Genomic DNA, 20,899 nt, shown 5'->3' with positions numbered 1-20,899 from the left:
ATACACACATACACACACAAATATTACAGAAGTCAGTGACGGTGCAGAGATAATACACAGTGCATCACAAAATGCAGTTTAGTACTGACGTGCACAGACAGGACAGCAGGAGTCTGGTCCAGAGAACAAGATGTTGCTCTTAGGACAGTCGACCAGACTGGGACACTGCTTTCGGTAACACCTCAGGTGTTGCTCTCCGTCCGGCATCACCTGGAACATACACAGATTGGATTACAACTACTACTACTACTAATACTACTTCTATTTTGACTACTACTACCACTATAACCTTTGGATCCTCAGTATCTACTTATATTACTACTGCATTTACTTCTATTATCAAGTAGAACTGAAGCTATTAGTTGATTCGTCTATAAATTGATTGACAGAAGATTAATCAGAGACAATTTAAACAATTTATTATTCATTTAAGTCATCTATTTAACAAAAATGGCAAATATTATGTGGTTCCAGCTTCTCAAATGTGAAGATTTACTGCTTTTCTGTTTTATATAATTGGAAATGGAAAATCTTTAGGTTTCAAAACATTGGGCTTTCCAGTTGTAAGGTGTGTGTGTCGTACCTCACAAGTGCAGATCTGACAGGGGTCATCGGCTGGATGGAAACTGTCACCCGGACCGTACACTCTGCCCTGAAATACACAGTCTACACAAAAAATAATCATATTAGATTTTTAAAGAAAATCCTAACATGAAACATGAAGCTAATGTGCCTTAGATCGTCATTTGCTTACCAGCACAGACAGGGCAGCACTCCCCGGGCACGCTGATGAAGTTGATGCAGGGAGACAGACAGCGTACCTCAGAGCAGGTGGTCACCCCGTCCACACACATACACGTCATACAGGGAGTGGAGTCTGCGAACCAGCTGCTGCCCTCGGTATGCTCCTCTCCTCCGTACACACATCCTGAGAAAGACGATTAAATCACTGGTAAAAACCATTTCCTTCTGCTATTATAATTTTCAGCGCTCTATTTACCTCTACAGCGAGGACAGCAGGCTCCTGGATCAGTCACCTGATGCATACAAAGCAGCTTGGGACACTGAGGAGACGCACACTGCACCTCACCTGCCTGCAAGAGTCAGATAGATTAGCACTTAAAACACTAGCAAAGTGTAAATATGGAGGCAAAAGGTGGAGGAGTCAGACCTGGCAAGTGCAGGTGGAGCAGTGGTTTGAACTCAGGATCCACGTCTGTCTGTCACTAAACTCCTGTCCATCAAGCGTACACACTGAGACCAGAGACAGACAAGAGACAAAGACAGAGATAAGGAAAAAAATGATTTCTCAGTTATTTCTCAGTTGAAAAATTGTGAAGAATTTGAATTCTTGCATTATTGCAGAGACTGGGTTAATTTAGAATAATAAAATAAATTTGCTACAGTTTAACATATTACAAGACTCAGTAGAAACACATAAAGTAGCATTTACACAAAGAGTTCAGGAAGTACCTGTGCACTCAGGACAGCACTGTCCCGGCTTGGTAACTGGTCGGACACAGGGTGTTGGTGGGCAGACCAGGGGCACACAGGTGACGGTGCCTCTGACACACGTGCAGCGCTGACACGGGTTGGCGGAGGGCGTGAAGGTGTGACTGTGAGAGTGGACCACACCCTCATACAGACAGGAGTCACAGACGGGGCAGCAGGTGTCTGAAGGTACCGGGTGGGAGCACCGGACTGGACACGGTCTCTTCTGACAGTTCACCACCTCGTTCTGATCGGAGGAGGGGATGAAGGGACAAGTTAGAAAGAGAAACAGAGGGGCGATGGAATTAATAAAACCATTTGAATTTGGATCATATGTCAGATTATCTCTGTCAGACTAACCAGACAGGAGCATGACGAGCAGGGATCAGAGGGCGAAGAGAAGGAGGAGCCGGACTGATACTCTTTCCCCCGATGACGACAAATCCCCGTGCAGACAGGGCAGCACTCTCCAGGAGGGGTCACTGGACGCCCACAGGCGACTCTTGGACAAGACACATGAGTACACACCACACCACCGTTCTATCCACAGAAACACACACACACACACACATTGAGGTTGACAATATTTCCTTAACACAGTCAGTCATAGTGCTTACGCACAACTGAAGATAAATAGATGAAGGAGTGGTAGCTAGGTTTGTTCATGCTCCATGTGCAAAAACTAAAATCAAGTGCTCTTCACAAGTATCAGGGTGATGGGATTGAAGGAGTACTCCACCAAAGTTTGTAGCTTGCTTGTTTCAAACACTCCTTTGGGTTTCCTGGTATCTGTTGGTTTTCCAGGATTAAATTTATAAGTAAAAATCTACAGTGGATACAAATTAAAATATGTGCGTGGTAGTACCAGGCAGGAGCAGAGCTGGCAGTGGTCTGTAGGGTGTGTGAATCGTTCTCCGTTGAAACAGCCTCGTCCGTTAAAGTTGCATCCATCACACGCTCCACATGCACAGCCATCCAGAGCTGGGTGTGAGCACGACACAGCAGGGCATCTTCGCTGTGCACACACCACTTCACCCCTCTATGGAAAGAAAAAAAGAAGATAAGATGTACAGTAGCTGTGAGGGTGCAGCGAAGCCCCCCAAACTAAACGCAACCCTTCTCCCTCTCACTGAGCATGTGCAGTCCTGGCACCCTCCCTCTCCTCCTGGAAGGATCTGTCCGTCAACATACGTCACACCTTGGAATTGACAACCTACACACACACACACACAGAGTGAAACATCAGTTATTTACTTACGCTACAGAACTTGAACTGTGATATTTTGTAAGCTGTTTACCGTCACAGACAAGGCAGCCACATGGGTCAGTGATCGGGTGAGGACAGCGGGCTGCTGGACACGACTTCTTAATACATCGCACTGAACCGCTCTGAAAGAGAAGAAGCATGACAAGTTGTCTAAAGAGGTTAACCAGCAGTAATGTGCACGTCAGTGTGTGTGTTGACGCTACCTGGCAGGTGCATTCAGAGCAGAGGTTTCCTGGGTCAGGGATTGATTGCCCATTAGCGAGGACTACGCTGTTATAGAAACAGCCTATCAAATAAAAACAAACAAAGTTTAACATCAGTGATCCTAAACTAGGAATGTGGGTAGTTTGATTTTGACTTTACATACGTTCACATTCTCCACAGCACTGTCCGTGTGGTTTGTAAGGGTGGCTGCACTCTCCGTAACAGGGCATCTTGGTGCAGACGACCTCCCCTCCGTAACAGTAACACACACCACAGGGGTCTTTGTCATCACCAAACTCAGTGCCATCAGGGTATTCTTTACCATGAAACATGCAGCCTGCAAGTAGAAAAGTGGAGATTAAGGGCACTTTCACAAGCCACAGCCTGTTTGTCTAGTCCAATTGATACTTTTGGTGTGTTGTCTATGTAGTCTGGTTCAGTTTCACAGTGCACAAATTAAAGCGGACCAAATAAAGAAAATAATTTGCTGAGGTGCGTGTACGAAGGAGAGAATTGTATCTTTTTAGTCTCGAGAGCTGCCACTTCTATGCAGGGAATTTTGTATATTGCTGTGGAAGTGCTTTCACTTTGACTCGGCACTAACATCTACAGTGCGCACTGATCCCTTCTCCTCCAGTTTATCTCAACTTACTTTATAAACATCACTATTTTTGTGGACATATTTTGCATATTCAGTATATTCTCTTCAGCCAATATGTCAAGCAAATATCGGACTAAGTTCTGCAGAAGTCCAGGTCCGTCCTCTCCCACTCATGTTAACCTGTCGTTTACCAGTGTCCATCTCAACAAATGCCCGCACAGGCAGCCTACATTCTGGTTTGCTTGAAAATGGTCAGAAACCACCTCTTGCAAGCGGTCTCGGACCGGTTGATGTAGTCCACACCAGAGTACGATTACTGCATTCACAACTGCCCTCACGAGCCGCACCAGATTGATTAAGACAGACTCAATGTTGGCTTGTGAAAGTACCCTTGGATATTTTTTAAGACAATCTTGGGAAATAGTTCCCAATGAAAACTGTTGACAGAAATGTCTGTAGATCATCTTCAGTAACTGGGATATTTACTGTTTCAATCACTCACTATCACAGGACATGCAGCACTGTCTCTGGACTGGGTGGTTACAGTTGGACGGTGGACAGCGTTTCCTCTCACACCGGACGGAGCCCTCACGGCAAACACACACTGCACATGGGTCTGATGCGTCATCCCATGTCTCCCCATTAGCCCGCTCTCGACTCTCATATAGGCAGCCTGCAAGGGAAACGAGACACATAGAAAACATGATTAAACTAGAAAAAGTGCAGTTTCTTATGTGACTGAACAACTGCGTCAAACTTGCTGAGGTCTTTTGCTGCAACGGATGACATAAAGTGCTTGATCCAGATATAAAAAGTGCTTTTGTCCTTATGTTACAATATCTTGGCAGGACTTAAGGAATTGTACCTTCGCAGGTCCGGCAGCACTGCTGTGTGATGGGGTGAGAACATGGAGCAAAGGTGCAGGACTTGCGCTGACAGTGAACTGTCCCGTTGGTGCAGGCACATGATCGACAGCTATCAGTCGGGTGGTAGAAACGCTCAGTGTGTCTGTAGGGTCGTTGTTCAAACACACAGTCCGATGGAGGAGCTGAGGGGAATATAAGTGACAAGAATCAACTGTATGTCTCCACTACACAATTTCATAATCTACGCTGTGTTCGACCATCATGAGCCAAGAAACAAAACCAACAACAGATGATCACACAAATTATCATTACGCCAACCACAGATGATGTACCCACTGGCCAATGAAATTAGGAGGTATAGCATTTGTCTGAAAGGAAAACCTTCATACTCTAAATCCTTGATGGCAAATAATTTGAAACAGATGCTTTAAGGATTTTTATAATGTTCTCTGTTAAGCTCTGTCTTTTTTCTAAATAAGGATCAGATGAAGACCATATGAAGCCATCATTTTGTATGAAACACCAATTAAAGATAGGGGGAAAATGGGTAATTTAGCTTGTTTTAAAATAGCTCACTTACATACTTACAAGAAACAGTCCAGTTTAAAACGCATAATGCTTGTGTTTTTTTGGAGATGTAAACAGGAAGTAAAATGTTGCCATGGAGTCAGTTAGTTAGCTGTGGGCCACAACTTAAGCCCTGTTTGTTTTAGCCTATTTCTGTTTGCATTTTGGCAAATTGCAACGATTAAAAGCAGGCCGAATTATCTATGTCCTGTTTGCAATGTACCCATTGATGTACAGACAACTATCACTGGATTACTTTGCCACTGAAGAAAAATTAAAAACGTGACGATTCTCAGGCAAGATATGGAGTTATAAGGAGAACCTTTTTTCTGGGATTTATAAGAGCATTTATGGATGTTTATTCAAGACGGGCATCAGAGATAATGGTATCCTCGGAAAGTGTAAGTCCCACTGAATCTAACAATGTGTGTTTCATGTCTGTGTTCAAAGCAATTAATCAAAGAAAATATGTTTTTTTTACACAAATTGCATCAATAAGGCACTGATGGTAGAACTAATAGCCTCCATGAGCTCCAACTTCTGCTCGTGTTGATAAATGAGCCAAATTAACGTGCCAAACTATAATAACTAACCTCCCGTTGATTTAAGAGCAGCACTTTTAGGCACTTGTCTCATTCACGTCATGTAGTATCTTTACTTCACGTCTTTCCCACCGTCTTTCAACCTTCATTTCTCACCCTTCTGAACTTTTCTCTCTTGCACATCCTTACCAGGACATTGGGGGCAGCAGTCTCCAGGCAACACATTTGGGTTGGAGCACGGCAGCGGAGGACACCTCTTCATGAGACACTGGACATTCCCATTCTACAACAAACACAGATTAAAATAAAAAACCTGCTTCAAGGAGACCACAGGTGATCAACACAGCAGAGTTAGTCATGCTGTGATGCTCATTATTCTTACTGTGCAGCTGCATGTCCTGCATGTGTCAGTAGGATGGGGAAACTCCTGTCCATTGGGATACTCTTTCCCAGCATAGCTGCAGCCTAATGTAGAGAAATGTTGTGTACATTTTAATTTATTGTATTTATTTGTATTCCCTATGGAAAATTCGCGTTTCCTCACCATTGCAGTTGTTTTGACAGCATGTTCCAGGACGAGGCGCGTTACAGTGAGGATTAGGACATTGTGCGTGATGACAGTCAACCTGTCCGCTCACACACTTACACTCCTCACACACACTCACGGGGTTAGGAAAAGCCTCTCCATCCACAAATATGCGGTTTTCAAAGGAGCAGTCTGGAGAAAGATGCAAACGCATAGATGTTATAGTGAGCTGGCTGACTATAAACTAAAAGAAAACTCAAACACCTTGTGCTGCTTGATTCATGACCAGTATTGGCTCACAGTAACATCATTATTTTCCCCAGTAACGAGTAGTGTAAGGGATTAAAATCTCCAAAACAGTAATTATATTACAGTTATTAATCCAAGTAACGCTGCGTTACTGTTACCAGAACGCAATTTGTTTTTTTGTGGCAGGTAGGCTTATGTTATGATGACATGAATGTGCGGCAGGTCAGTATAGTATTTGCATCTTGTTGAGTTGAACTTTCAGGTGAATATGACCTTGGGCGTATGTGTGACCGTGCCCTGAGGGAGAAGAAGAGACAGGCCCAGTTCTATGAGGATGCAAAAGCATTCATTGCACCTATCAGTTCATTATTTTGCACCCTCAGGGGGTAGCGAAAGTAATATAGCAATATAACGAGTAATATAACTAATTATTAATATTATTACTTTTTAAAGGAGTAATAAGTAAAAAAAATAACTTATTACACTTTTTGAGTAACTTGCCCAACGCTGTTCATGACCATGAATTTGAGTACCTGGACATTTAGCACAGCATTCTCCAGGTGGTGTGTATGAGTTGGAACAGTTGAGAGGAGGACAAGGTCTTCTCTCACACTCTACACTGCCATGCTGAGGAAAAGGGAAGGCTGTATTAGCATGTTTGAAGGTGAATATTACTATGTAGTGAGTGTGTGTGTGAATGGAGACATGCTCACCTGACATGTGCAGATGTGGCACGGGTGGTCAGGGGTCGTAAACCTCTGGCCGTTGCTATAGATACGATGGTTATAGGTGCAGCTTTCACACACTGCACAACAGGAGCCTAGGGTAAGAAAAGAGCCAGTGTACTGAGGTTATACACAGTCACCTGCATGTAAACAAAGCTCAGACACACACACACACACACACACACACACACACACACACACACACACTCTTACCAGTGATCTTGCTAGAATGCAGGCACTCGGTGGGGGGGCATTGTGTGTGTGTACACGACGTCTCTCCATTCACACAGGTGCAGCTGGAGCAGGGGCCCTCTGGGTGCCAGTTGGAGCCTTCCTCATATTCTGTCCCCTCCAACACACACGCTACAATGAGAAAAAAAGAGTTGTCATATATTCACTGATGAGCTGCACCCGTGTGTGTGTTTGTGAATGTGTTATTACTTTTGCAGATTGGACAGCAGAGATGTGGGTCTATAATGGGGTTGGAGCACTGGACAGGAGGGCATTTCTCTTCACGGCAAATGACACTCCCACCCTATAACGGATACAAAACATGAAAACATGAGACAGAGGTAGAAAAATGTTCCCCTTTGTGAATGAAGCCTAATGCAAACTTGTTCATTAAACCGAACATGTTTCAGACAAAAATCCTCAAAGTTTCACCACTTTCTTCTTGAATATACCGCACAGACTTGCCTTACACCTGCACTGAAGGCAGGGTCCACTTCCAGCAGGCGTGAACACTTTTCCATCAGCATACACCCTCCGGTCGTACTCACATTCTGTGGGAATGAATACAAACTCTGATTATGTTTGCTTGAGTTTTTGAACCGTGAAAGTGAAATTGGAAGACGGCATGCGATAGGCAAAACAAACTTGACAAAGACATAAAGAAATTCTGACCATCACATGTGGAACAACACTCTCCTTTGCGCTGAGCTGGATGACTGCAGTGTGGTGTAGGACATGATGAATCCAGATGCTCACAAGACACTTCACCTGCCTAACAGGTAGACAAGAGAAGGGATTAAATGTGTCACATTCAGTGGCTGTTTGTCAGACACAAATATTATTATTATTATTATTATATATATATATTGCAGATATATCAGCATCTGAGTCATTTTCAGGACCGCTTAATTTTCACTCTTAATCCCATTTGCAAATGTAATCACATTTATTTCTGAAATTAAACCGTTTTTTGGAAAGGTTTTCTTGTAAATCACCATACACCACACGTTTTTGTGAAGTTCCTTGTCTTACGTGTGCCGGCGTGGAGGAATAAAAAATAACTTTGCCAGACTGAACTCACAGAGCAGCGGCAGTGGAGGCAGGGGTCTCTCCTGGAGGGGAACTTCTGTCCATCCACATAAATCTTGGACTCATATTCACACTGCTCACACCTACAAGCACAAACACACGCACACACACACACACACACGCACGCACACACACACACACACACACATCATACATTTTTAAAAAACTTTTGGAAGTGTTTCAGTTGTCTTGAAAGTGGGAGATGAATAAGGTGGACTGATGCGGGCTTGACAGTGATACGGATGAGATTCGGCAGGTTGGTTACCGTGGGCAACAGTCTCCAGCATGATGCACAGGGTTTCGACAAGACAAGGCAGGACAGGTGAGGGGTGAACAAGCCACATTTCCATTCTGGAGGAGAAAGATATAATAAAGATGAACTTCATTTAAACACACAGAAATTGTAATTTAAAGATGAATATGATGATTAATTACTTACCACACATGTACACTCTTGACAACGGTCTCCAGTAGGGATCACAGCTCCGTTAGGGAAGTCATGACTGTTCACACCACAGCCTACAAGCCACACAAACAAACACACACTGTGTCTCTGCAGTTCACTGAAGCCACACACACACACTGCTACTAACAGTGAACTGAAGAAACCCACCTTGACAAACTGGACAGCAGGTATGAGGAGGAGGAGCAGCTGGGTTTTTACAGGGGGTTTTACACTGCTCCCTCTCACAGCGAACGTGACCCTCCTGGTGAGAGAACGATATTAATTCAGATGAAGGTGATAGAAAAGAAGGAAGGTTAAATAGTCAGTCGGTATCAGACCCACCAAACAGTAGCAGACGTCACAGGGATTCTCTATCGGCCTCCATGTGGCTCTGTGATCATACTGGACACCAGAATGGATACAGCCTGCAAACACATTTTTACATCAGATTGCTTTACTGTTATGACGTTAGTGGCAGTGAAGTGGTTAAATGTTAATTCAACACCACCAGAACACATAGGAAAGAAAAACGTCTCTTTCTAGAGGACCGAACTTTCAACCATTTTCATTCAGAACAATCTTATCTGTCAGCTCAGACAAATGGATTAATATCATCCCTCAACTCTGGAAGCATATTTGCACCCCCTTCTGTCTGGGTAGTATTAAACCGTCAAAATATTGTATTAAAGGGAATGTTTGTAACTTTTTACACGTATAAATCATTGCGGGTCGATGTCCCATGCTCGCTCGCGTGTGGCCACGCTGTTCAGACAAGACTCCAACACAAACTACATGGAAGCACCAAAACCGTAAAGTTAAATCTAATGAAGCCCGTCTGTTAAACAGTGTTGGCCGCGGTCTGCTGTACTCTGCTCCTCTGCCTGCTTGCCTTCACTCACACGCTGCGCTCGTTCTCACTCTTTCGCTCCACTCTCACGTGCATGCGCACACACTACACACTGCAGAAGAGTTAGTAGCTCTGAGAATATCTAGTGAATGTATAGTGGACGTTTGTGCAGAAATAAATGCTGCATTTCCTCCAGACCAACAGAGGTTTCCCGTGTCTTGTGAAGTGACAGGACTCCGCAGCGAGTGACGTTATCGTCCTCCGGTGTCTCCCCTGTTCCCTCTGCCCACGGTCGGGAGGCTGAGGCAGGAACAGCCAACACTAGGATCAGCATTGATTCATAGAGAGTCCTTCGTCTGGTCAGCTAACATTACTGCCAAGCAGGTGAAATATAGAGTGATATTGTGGTTTTAGTTGACGTGTGTCGCCTCATTGTTTTGAGCGATGCTCATTCATGTCTTTGTAGAGCGAGCAACAGGACGCTGACTTTCGTTGACTTAACGGCCACAGGTGTCGCTGTTAAGCAATTTCTGATTCTTACAAACAGTCCCTTTAAGGGTTACTTACCTCTGCATCGCTGGCAGCAGTCTCCAGGTAGAGTCTCCTTGTGTGTGCAGTCCAGTGAAGGGCAGGGTTGGGGATAGCATTCCCTGTTACCCTCCTTTTAGCAATGAAGGGACACAGAGGTGAGAGAAATTGATGAACAGGGGAAGACCAGAGCAGTTGTTCAGGCTCGATAAATGTCTGTGTTCGTGTAGGGTGCATGTCAAAATGAAGATACTCACCTTACACGTACATGTCTGGCAGCCATCTATACTGTAGGAAACATTATGAACCGTTCCATCCAGCTCACACCCTGAAGATGAGACACAAGTTTAAGTGCATACACATTTTTGAGCTTGCGGGTGTGTGTCTGCATATCCCATGTGATAAAGCTGGAGTGGATACCGAGTTTAAGTAAGACAAGAGGAATGTGGACATAACTTTGAGTTTTACATGTGGCCCCTCTTTGTCTTTCTTCACCGTTTCTCTACTCTAGGTCACTGGGGAACATCTGGCTCTGCTCTCTCTACAGTGATGACAGAACATGTAATATACACACACACTATATATTTTATGGGCCGCAACTATAACCACAAGTGCCTGCAGCCTTCCAGCCGTTAAAGACCACGTCAAGTCTATTAACACTGGAAGAGATTTACTACTAGAAGAAACAGATCATGGCCCTAACAACTTCCCCCTACTCTGTGGCTGTTTGAGTTATTTTGATGAAATGTTGTTTACAGTATAGCACATACCGAAGAGCAACGTCGCTCAATTTGTTTCATCAAAGGCTTTCAGGGAGCTCATCAAATACTATTTTCGCTCAGCTTGGACATTTCAGCAGATAATTATTTTAATGACAACTCTCCAAAGGACAGAGACAATGTGTTTGTGTGTGAGAGAGGGCAATAATCACAGAGTGTGAGCGGGGATAGTGAGGCTGCCTACTGTGCCAGCAGCCAACAGGCATTTCCCCTAGCAAGCCAAGCATGCATGAGATCAAAGTGTGTGTGTGTGTGGGAGTGGGAGTCTGCGAGTGTGTATCAACTGGGTGCCATTGGAGTCTTCTGGCCTACATGCAGAAACAATTAAGGGGAAGACGGATGAAAAGGCAGAGACAGTGACAGAGAGAGTAGACAAGAGGGGTGAGAGAGGGGACAGTGGGCTGTCTGGGCACATATGTATCACATTTGAAGGCAAAAATATGCAGAACAGAACAAGGTTTACACAACTCTGTGGGAGTGGACTGAGAGAGAGAGACAAAGAGGAGACGGAGAATCCTTAATAGAAACCTTAATGAGGCCAGTCCAACATGTTTGTTTCACAATCACTCCATTATGACAGGCGGTTGTACACAGTTACCTCAAATGCACTTACCAGGAAAGTTGATCACAACCGTATTACCATACAACAACAAGGTACTCTAAAAACTTACATTACGCTTTGGCAAATAGTAGTGATAAAAATGACATTGGCAAAAATATGTAAAACTACCAGGATGATGCTTTTGGGGCAGCGCAACAAACTGTAAACACAAGTGACACATTATCCCCTTATAAAGTCTTAGCAAACAGTTGCCTATTTACACAATCAGCACGAACAAGCAGGAATAGCGTGCATTTAGGGGTCGTGTTTCTGCCTATCCGAAGAGGGTAAGTCCAATATTCACACTCTTTTACTTGCTAACTTTGGTGGTCTGTTGTCTGCTACTGTATATACGGTTTTCTTTTAGCTTTTCTGCAAAAAACAGCTGTCTGCCGGAGTTTTATGAGAGCGGTGACAGTGAACCAAAACAGGAAAGTTGTAGGCTGTGAAACCAAAACAATGAGCTGAAAAACGCTAAAACGCTCCATAGAGCTGAGGGGAATAAAGGGTGATAATTCTCTCTGTGTTCGTCACTACTAGCAACACCCTTCACATTACACATATTCATTTGAACTATCAGTATTAATATAAAAATATTGATTAGAGCAGCTTTAAAGTTTTGTTTTGTTCCATTATCTAGCTCAGCAGAAACAGTTTTTTTGTTCAAATTTTGAGATTTCCACTGTTGTATTTTTGCCTCCTCTCTTATACATTCAGGGTTAATGGAATTTTGTTTGTGCCGCTCACAGCATGAAAACAATTGCATAAAAAATGTAAAAAACAACAACAATATCACTTTCCAGAAACAATGACCCTAATACTCATTAATCTACAGACCTTGCTGTCAACAGTTTTCAGTGCACTTTTCAACCAAAGAATAGTTTAAAAACAGCTCCAACCAACTCATGCCAGAGTTATTGTCAGAATGTAAATGTGATGGTACGGATGGATAATCTCGGTATGAGGTAAAAATATTTCAAAGCACATTTTGCTATTCTAACATTGTTAATGAAGTATTTGTCCTAATTTATTCCAGTATCAGTCCTCTCAGAACAGTCATCTTTATCATGAGGTGCTTTCTGCTTCTCTGACCTCACAGAGACGATGTATAGGTACAACAGTACCAACTGATGGTCCAGTCTCTCCTCACTGCTGTGAAAAGTACTTTAATCCTCCATTTTTCTGGGAAACAATCCAGTGTTTACCAGCCATGGCATATTACATGGTTTCCAGTAGCTGGATCCCGCCACTCTGTGAAACAGGAACCACAATTGTGCACATGGCAGACAGCCTCGGGGTACACATGGCAACGGGCCTGATGGCAGAGGTCAGGACAGCTGATAGGCGCAGAGCCAAGGGGACAGCCGCTGAACCAGTGGAGCTTGAAACAAAACCTACAGACAATGTTTCAAGGGAAAGGGGATCACAACATTGGTTGGAAAGCTATAAAACAATTTAGAAAAGATTTAACGTACTATTGTCGTATTAGCCTCGTAAAGCCAGCTGGTAGATCTCAAGTTCTGTTTTCATCATAGGATTTTAGTATCAAAAACCTCTACTGAGATTTGCATAAGCTTGGTATTTGGATGCTAAAGCTTTGGGGAGAGGTTTAAATGAGTGTGTAACTTTGTAACTTGAGATCAACGGTTTAACTCACTGTTGTAGGTGTAAAATAGGGCATGGATCTACAACTGCAAGTTACGGAGAAACCAATATTAATTGATAGAAACTGAAAATGTACTTCTGATGTGGAGATTATCTTGCTGAACAAAAAGTGTAAGTATCATATACGTTTGTTTGCCACAGAGCTTATTTTCTGCAATGATCCAAAACCCAATGGAAAAATCCCATTGACTTTTTGTCGAGGGAACCAGTGCGATTTTAACTTCCGGGTTGGCCTACAAAAATACATCATCCCTGCACCACTTTAAGAGCATCAAACAACAAATTGTGGGCTGGCTTTATGAGACTATTGTCACTATTCGTCTTGTAATGCTGATACCTGTGATCTGGTGTGACTGGAAGCCATATGTCGCTCCTATTCTGAGTAGCTGCTTTAACAGTATCATCACTTTCTGGCTTAATTTGTCCAATCCATTCCTGCTCTACTTGACCATTCAGAGCACTGCTTTTGTCCGGATTAAAAGTCATCCAGTCCTGCCTGGCCCAGTGCTGGGGCAGGGAGGTGATTGGAGGACAGGTTCGGGTGATGCGGTTTAAAGCTCGGTCAGTGGATGACATCAGCTGTTGCTGTGTGTGGAAGTAGAACCGCAGGTAGTGCGGCCCGTTGAAGAACCAGTTGCAGCTGTCCTTGTCGTAACCATCTGTCCGAAAGCCGAATGCATCAAACCCACCGCGATCCAAACCAAATGGATCAAACCCATACATACTGTAGCCTTTGTCGCTGAAGAGCTTGGACATTATCTTGTCTCTGTGTGTCTTATTATCGCTCTCCTTTTTATCTGTCTCTTCGTGCTCTTTCTTCTTCTCATTATCAAACACCCCATCCTTACGCATGCCAAACCAGGTGACATTAGAACGGTTAAATCCACAGCGGTTGAAACCTGACAAGTCATATCCATTTCTATCAATGAAGTCCCGGTTAAAGCCATCTTTGCCGTAGCCCAACCTGTCCCAACCTCTCCGGTCATAGCCACTGCGGTCATATCCATGTTGGTTGAAACCACTGCTGTCAAAGCCCCCAATGACAAAACTGTTGTGGTGTTTGTCAAAGCTACGCTTCTGATATTTCAGACTTCCTTGTGGGTGTGTTTGTAATGATGTCATATTACAAGGTGCACCAATAGTTATGGACACATATACAACACACATCTGCCGCTGGGAAGAAATCACATCATCGGGGGTAACATCAAAAGGTTTCATCTTCACATGCCTCTGTCTGGCAGGGTAAAGGATGTCACTCTGAGCAGAATCGTCTATCGAAGATTTTGATCCATGCTGATGTTTATCTTGCCACTGTGTCCACAGCTTGTCCATGAATGCCATGTGTGACAGGTATAAAGGGTCATAAGCAGCCAGAGGTGAAGCCATATGACCCCCTACCCAAAGCCTAAACAGGCCAGAAAAGGTCTGTAGAGACTGGGAGAACTCTTGGAAGTCTGCCTGGTTTAAAGTCCTCTGCAGGGTCACTGCATCTGGCAGCCACACCTAAAGAGATCAGTGGAAATCAGTTAGATCAGTAATACAGCTCAAAGCACTGCAATGTGTAGAGAGTACAGTGAGGTGGGTTGTCAAATGAATAAAAGCTGTTTGACAAACCGAGGAGTTGAATCTCCGTCTGAGACAAGGGGACCAGTGGAAACGGGAAGTCAAGCCCTGGAAAGGGTGATGTGGGACACAGCCGGAGCCGTGCTCACCGTCTCCACCAAACAATCCAGCCTGCCAAGCTGCTGAGAACTTCATCGACCCAGCGTCCACTGTCCACTCAAAATATGGAAGTGCCAGTTTGCATGATGACATTGACTGCAGCTCACGCTCTACTAATCGCAGGAAGTAGCGGTGCCAGGGGAGGAAGAAGGCGTGATGACCAGCCAGAGGGGAAAACTCAGCTTTCAGTAGCGCAAAGCCCTTCCACACAGCTAAATCCACATGCAAACACACACAGACACAAATAAACCCATAACAATGAAACAAAGGTATACTTTGAATTTTAAAAAAGAAAGGAAAAACATTTAGCTTTACAGTCTTACCTGGCCTGGCATAGACTTTCCTGATAGCCCGTTGGTACATCCTCGTCTCTCTCAGTGTGAGGTCTCTGATCTCTTTACGCTGGCTCAGGTGCTTGCACACACAGTCAACTCTGCCACTACGTGTGCATGTGCACTCGTCGCAGCCTTGCCTGAACCGTTCCCCATGTTTCCACAGCTTTTGTTGAAAGAAGCAACCACAACCTCCACCACATCTCACGTCAGAACATTTCACTCCGGGAGAGAAGCTCGTTACTTGTGCCTCTCCAGCTTGGTCCTTCACCAAAGCTTGGCACTGTGTTAGAGTGATGTGATCACAGGTATAAGTGAAATCCTGGTCCTTGCGGCAGTCTACACTTTTAAGGTTTCCTTTAAGATCTTCCAGCTCAGTACGGTTGAAGTCTATACTGCCGTACCACATTTCGTCCTCCAAATTATCCTGGTCATATCCCCAGAGAGTCCTGTTCACAGAGGAGATGTTGTATCCATGTTGAGTGTTATTCTGGTGGCCAGTGGGAAGACCTTGCCTTGGTTTGCGGAGGCAGCACGCACCCAACATGCACTGGTCTCTACAGGCATTAAAGGAAGGGAAGATGTTGCTGCTGTTTCCAGTGCAGTAGATGAAGTCCTCACAGAGGCCAGAGGTAGGATTAAAGGCCCAGCGGTGTTGAAATGGCCGCATCCCTTCACAGTTGTTCTCTGGTTTGGGTACCCAACATGCCTAGAAGTGGGGAGGGGGGACACAGGGCCTCTTACCCAGCCTTAAACCCCACTACAATGCCCATAGCCAGAACAACAGCCAAAGGACAAACGCAAAGCACTGCTATTGGGCTCACCCAATGCAGCAGGCAAAGCAATGGTCTACAGCTAAACCACGAACAACAGACACAAGAGTGATCTAAAAACTAGGATCAGTTACATTAAAAGAATAATTTGTCATTTTGAGAAACAGTCATTTACTTTTCTTGCCAAGTGTTAGATAAGGAGGTTGATACAGCTCTCACATCTGTCCATTGAATATGAAGCCACAGCCAGGAGACATTAAACTTAGCTTAGCAATAAGAATGGAAATGAGGAAACAGCCAAGGTCTATAAAAAGGAGGCACGGTCACGCGTCATCAACGCATCATATCTTTGGGGGTGTAACACATGCGCAGTAAAATGTGGTCTTTACTCGCCGAAATTGAGCCAATCGCAACGCACGACCACAGCTTCAGTTACACTGCGTGTGTTATACCCCATACCCCAAGTCCCATGTCCGCCCGTGACTCAGCCTCCTTTCTATAGGCCTTGGAAACAGCTAGCCTCATTCAGTCCAAAAGTTTTAAAATCTGCCTACTAGCAACTATGAGATTAGTATAGATCTTCTTATCTAACGTGCGAAAAAAGTGTATTTCTCAAAATGTCTACGTCACTACTGTGGTTTAAAATGAAGAAAAAGTAGGCTACAGAAGAAAGTACGAACAAAATTACTGAAAAGAAAACTATAAGAAACTATGAGAAAAGTACAGTAACACAACACTTAACCGAAGGGGGTTTTAAACCTTCATTTTCACTTGTGATTGTGACCCACCTCAATCATTTCAAAGGTTCTGGAGACCTGCTGAGTAACCAAACATACAATAAGCAAGTCTTCAAAACTAAAACAATGAAACACCTACAGTAGAGAAAACTGGGAAAACACACAAGGATAAATGCTCAACATTACAAGAAGCATCACCCTGCTACTGTAGCAGCCTTGTGATGCTGCACAGCAGGGCTTTGAGCTACATGCACGTAATAATGTCAGCATGCTAACATGCTTATGTTTTGGTGTAACGTTTAGCATCTTACCATCTTAGTTGCTAACATTTGCTGAGTAGCATTAAACACAAAGTACAGCTGAAGCCGATATCGTCACTCCTGGGCATTGCTGCTAGCAAGGCTAAAAAAGCCTGGAACTGATACATTTTCACAACATGGAGAGAAAGGTTTTGTAACACTTTATGAATCAACTCAACCCCACTAATCCTGGCACAATAATACCTGTCTCAGCTGTCTCTGACACACTGGTCCCTTGGTGTTGGGGGGACAGGAGCAGTGAAACCCAGCGGGGTCAGAGGTCAAGATGAAACATACGCCTCCATTTTGACAGGGGTTAGACAGACAAGGGTCTGGGAGAAGGACGGTCATCTGCAAACTAGCTACTTAACAGCAGTTGAATGTGTGTTAGTGTAAGGTTGTTGAAAGTGTGCCAAAACCATAGTTCGATTTTATTTCAAAGAGAGAGTGAGCAAATGAGGGAGGGAATGAGGGAGTGAAAAAGAACTGACAGAAATCATTTTTACCTTTGATGTTAGCTTGGCATGTGACCTTTCCAGATGTGCACGTGCACACAGTGTTGAGGTCAATCTGCCAGCGCTGGCCTTCCTCCACTTCACGCCCCTCCCACACACATTGCTGCCTCACACACTCACATCCCTCCAGGTACTGTACGCGTGACTGTAGGTCTACATTCTGTAGAAAAACAACAACACCATTGTCATGTCACTTCATATCACTTGACACCATAAATTATATAATCTAAGCGCAGTACATACCTGAGTTTTGACCATGTCCAGCATACGAGCCAGCTCCTCCAGCCTCTTCTCCAGCTTCTTCAGCCTGTCATCTTTCTGTGCCTGAGAAACAGACTTCACCCCTTGAGGAGATCCCGGGGGCCCCAGAACCACACCTCTCTGCAGCTGGTCACTCTGGACGTCCTGGTGATAATGGTTGGTTTGGTCCGTTGGCCTGCGGCTTGTTTGATGTTTACTGAGGGATGCATCCTGCTGTAACATTCGACTGCTGTCAGTCCGAGAATCTGATCTATGGGCGTCTACGTACTGAGACGGAGGCAGAGCATCTGGAAGGAGAAAGCAGTAGTTGGTGGGAGAGAAGAGATTCCTGAATAATTCTTGAATGAATAAAACAACAAATTTGGAGCTTAAACAAACATCTTGGAAAAATGCTGTCAAAATGAAGACCCACACTGAGGAATAATGAACAAACTGTTTAGGGGACTATCTGCCTGAGGGCCAAAAGATATGATCTAATGCACATAAACCACGGTGGTCCCTCTACTGAGTTTTATGAGTATCTCACGGTTTGGGATTGTATATGGAGTTGCAAAATAATGTTTCATCTGTTACTTAACAGTTTATATAACTGTTTATGACAGTAGAACTCTCCCAGTACAAGAATATTCAAAACACAATAAATTATCAGGGTCAATAATAAAGAGAAGGAATGGAGCAAAAGAAAACAAGGAGGCAATGACACTGCAGACTCTGACATACTGTCAATTCTGCAGTACTTGCTTTTCAACATGCTGTTACAAACGGATACATGTACAGTATGTGTATGCATGCAAGCATGCATACTAGGACTGTCAATCGATTAAAATATTTAATCGCGATTAGTTAATTGTGATTGATCGCAAATTAATTGCACAATTTTTATCTTACAAAAATGTACCTTAAAAGGAGATTTGTCAAGTATTTAATTCTCTTATCAACATGGGAGTGGGTACATATGCTGCTTTATGCAAAAATGTATGTATTTATATATTACTGGAAATCAATTAAAAACACTAAACAATGACAAATATTGTCCAGAAACTCTCACAGATACTTCATTTAGCATAAAAGATATGCTCAAATCATAACATGGCAAACTCAAGCTCAACAGGCAACAACTTAAGCCTGCTACAACCGCAAGTTGCATTAATGCATTAAAGAAATTAGTGGCGTTTAACAAATTTGCGTTTGCGAACACGTTAACTTTGAGAGCCCTAATGCATACACACATATATATATATATATATATATATATATAGGAAAAAAGGAAATCAATCACAGCTCACCAGTGACCTTTGAAATGTGTATTTTGAAAGACGTGCTTGTGGGGTCTCAATCTTTCTTTACCTGTAACATTGTCACAAAGCCACGGCCTCCTTAGATATGCTTTCATTGAAATCTCAGCTGTCTTCAAATATCCCTACATTCATAAAGAAACACAGAAATACTCACATACTAAATTTCATTAACAGGATGCACATTGAATGGAGGCAGAAAATATGTAAGTTACAAAAAAGAATTGCATACATTTCAGATACAGTACTGTAGTTTCAAACTTCACTTATGTTATGTTATGTTGCTGTGTTTCTAATGTTTCATCCTTTTTGTGATAATGTCGAACTGCAAGTGGCCTCAATTATGTCCGAAAAGAGTACTGTATAGTAAGTAAATCAGTAAAGGTGATGTCTCATGTTGTCAGTATGAGTATGGACAGGTATGTGCAAAAAAACTCACACTAAATTTGCTGTCTTTCTTCCCTGGTGTGCTGGCAAGAGTGACAACGGCATCTTGAGGCAGTTCCAGGTTGATTCTCTCTCCACTTTTTATCGATAGAACCACGGCTTCTTGACAGTCTACAAAAAACGCCAGCCTATCAGTCTCCAGGCTCACAGCCAACTGTACCCACTCCTCCCCAGAGAAGGGGTTTCTCCTGGGGAAGTGAAAGCTGGCCAGGCCCTGAGCTCCTCCTCCAGCCTGGTAGTCCAAACGCAGAGTGTTATTGAGGGTGGAGGAGATGATCTGGAGAACGGGTGAGGACGCAGAGGAGAGAGAAAAGAGAGTGGCACTGGAGCCCGACGCCTGATGCCCCACCAAATGCACCCCCATGCTACCCTGAAGGTTGGAGTGCAAGAAGTGGGAGTATTCACGAGGAAGAGTCAGGTATGGTGCTCTGGGACGTATTTTGTATACCACACTGCCGGGACTTTGCAGTCTGGCCACACCGCTCGTGTGATGGGACATGTTTAGGGCTGCCAGAAGGTCGATCACTAGGAAAGAGATAAAACAGACTGCATGAGGTCATGCTCTGTCTAATGGAGGGTGACGCTGTGGTTTCTGGGTTGTGATGAGTGTGAGAGGGAATCAGAATAAAGCCATTCATCAGCCGTGGCTGCCTAACTGACCTCAAACACAACACCAAACAGTCAGCATGGTACAGTTAGTCTGATGAATCTGCCTCTCAATTAATGCAATAAGACATCTGATACAACTCTTCAAATCTGGAGATAGCTCTTCACTGCTAAAAGCTTAAACTGAGAGTTACAAGACAGTTTGTTTTGGTTTATGGGATAAATTTATAGTGTCCTCCAGTGGTGGAAAATAGCTAAGTGTGTACACAACATAAGTACTTAAATAAAATGAATGCTGAGTACTTGTATTTGAGTATGACAATAGCTATAAGTCTTGTTACTTTGTAAATAAAGACTTTGCATAAAAACATATGATCAGTTAATATAATTTGAGGCATGGTTAGGCTATAGATTAAAACTACCCAACATTATGTAAAGTAGTTGAGATGATTGCCACCACAACAACAGCAATAAAATGTTGCTTGCACATGATTAATCAGTAATAATTCAATATTATAAAATATAATATGTAGCATTGTTATGCTAAAGTTACTTACAGACTTCTTTTGACACTTAAGAATATGTTGCTAGAGACACTTTAGTTTTACTTATTAAGCATACTTTCAGTTTGTAGTATTGTTACTACAAAGTAAAAGCTCTGTAGTTCACAAGTGTAATCTCCTCATCAA

The 20,899-nt window shown here is 43.5% G+C and overlaps 1 protein-coding gene across 9 annotated transcripts in view; it reads right to left on the bottom strand.

Moving 5' to 3' along the window:
- LOC119486862 (kielin cysteine rich BMP regulator) overlaps positions 1-20,899 on the bottom strand; it is a 40,989-nt gene that overhangs the window by 6,264 nt on the left and 13,826 nt on the right. For 8 of the 9 annotated variants that reach the window (XM_037767333.1, XM_037767334.1, XM_037767332.1 and 5 more), the window contains 34 exons: positions 19,597-20,129; positions 19,210-19,282; positions 17,845-18,149; positions 17,593-17,761; positions 10,436-10,506; positions 10,218-10,311; positions 9,146-9,228; positions 8,972-9,065; positions 8,798-8,877; positions 8,624-8,709; positions 8,351-8,441; positions 7,942-8,041; positions 7,735-7,820; positions 7,480-7,573; positions 7,252-7,401; positions 7,027-7,133; positions 6,847-6,940; positions 6,083-6,256; positions 5,921-6,003; positions 5,728-5,821; positions 4,429-4,611; positions 4,066-4,236; positions 3,126-3,299; positions 2,962-3,044; positions 2,790-2,880; positions 2,622-2,704; positions 2,357-2,530; positions 1,852-2,031; positions 1,474-1,738; positions 1,172-1,254; positions 1,001-1,094; positions 755-928; positions 584-666; positions 90-210 (listed from right to left, as the gene is read on the bottom strand). In XM_037767333.1, the coding sequence (XP_037623261.1) occupies positions 90-210; positions 584-666; positions 755-928; positions 1,001-1,094; positions 1,172-1,254; positions 1,474-1,738; positions 1,852-2,031; positions 2,357-2,530; positions 2,622-2,704; positions 2,790-2,880; positions 2,962-3,044; positions 3,126-3,299; positions 4,066-4,236; positions 4,429-4,611; positions 5,728-5,821; positions 5,921-6,003; positions 6,083-6,256; positions 6,847-6,940; positions 7,027-7,133; positions 7,252-7,401; positions 7,480-7,573; positions 7,735-7,820; positions 7,942-8,041; positions 8,351-8,441; positions 8,624-8,709; positions 8,798-8,877; positions 8,972-9,065; positions 9,146-9,228; positions 10,218-10,311; positions 10,436-10,506; positions 17,593-17,761; positions 17,845-18,149; positions 19,210-19,282; positions 19,597-20,129 (4,620 nt within the window). Of the gene's footprint in view, positions 1-89; positions 211-583; positions 667-754; positions 929-1,000; positions 1,095-1,171; positions 1,255-1,473; positions 1,739-1,851; positions 2,032-2,356; positions 2,531-2,621; positions 2,705-2,789; positions 2,881-2,961; positions 3,045-3,125; positions 3,300-4,065; positions 4,237-4,428; positions 4,612-5,727; positions 5,822-5,920; positions 6,004-6,082; positions 6,257-6,846; positions 6,941-7,026; positions 7,134-7,251; positions 7,402-7,479; positions 7,574-7,734; positions 7,821-7,941; positions 8,042-8,350; positions 8,442-8,623; positions 8,710-8,797; positions 8,878-8,971; positions 9,066-9,145; positions 9,229-10,217; positions 10,312-10,435; positions 10,507-13,560; positions 13,773-17,592; positions 17,762-17,844; positions 18,150-19,209; positions 19,283-19,596; positions 20,130-20,899 lie in introns of those variants that run through there. The other variant, XM_037767340.1, reaches the window with a different exon arrangement.

Source organism: Sebastes umbrosus, chromosome 4 (genome assembly GCF_015220745.1).
Source record: "Sebastes umbrosus isolate fSebUmb1 chromosome 4, fSebUmb1.pri, whole genome shotgun sequence".
Taxonomy (NCBI): domain Eukaryota; kingdom Metazoa; phylum Chordata; class Actinopteri; order Perciformes; family Sebastidae; genus Sebastes; species Sebastes umbrosus.
The sequence above is the reverse complement of the archived record's forward strand: the minus strand, read 5'-3'. Positions and strand labels throughout refer to the sequence as shown.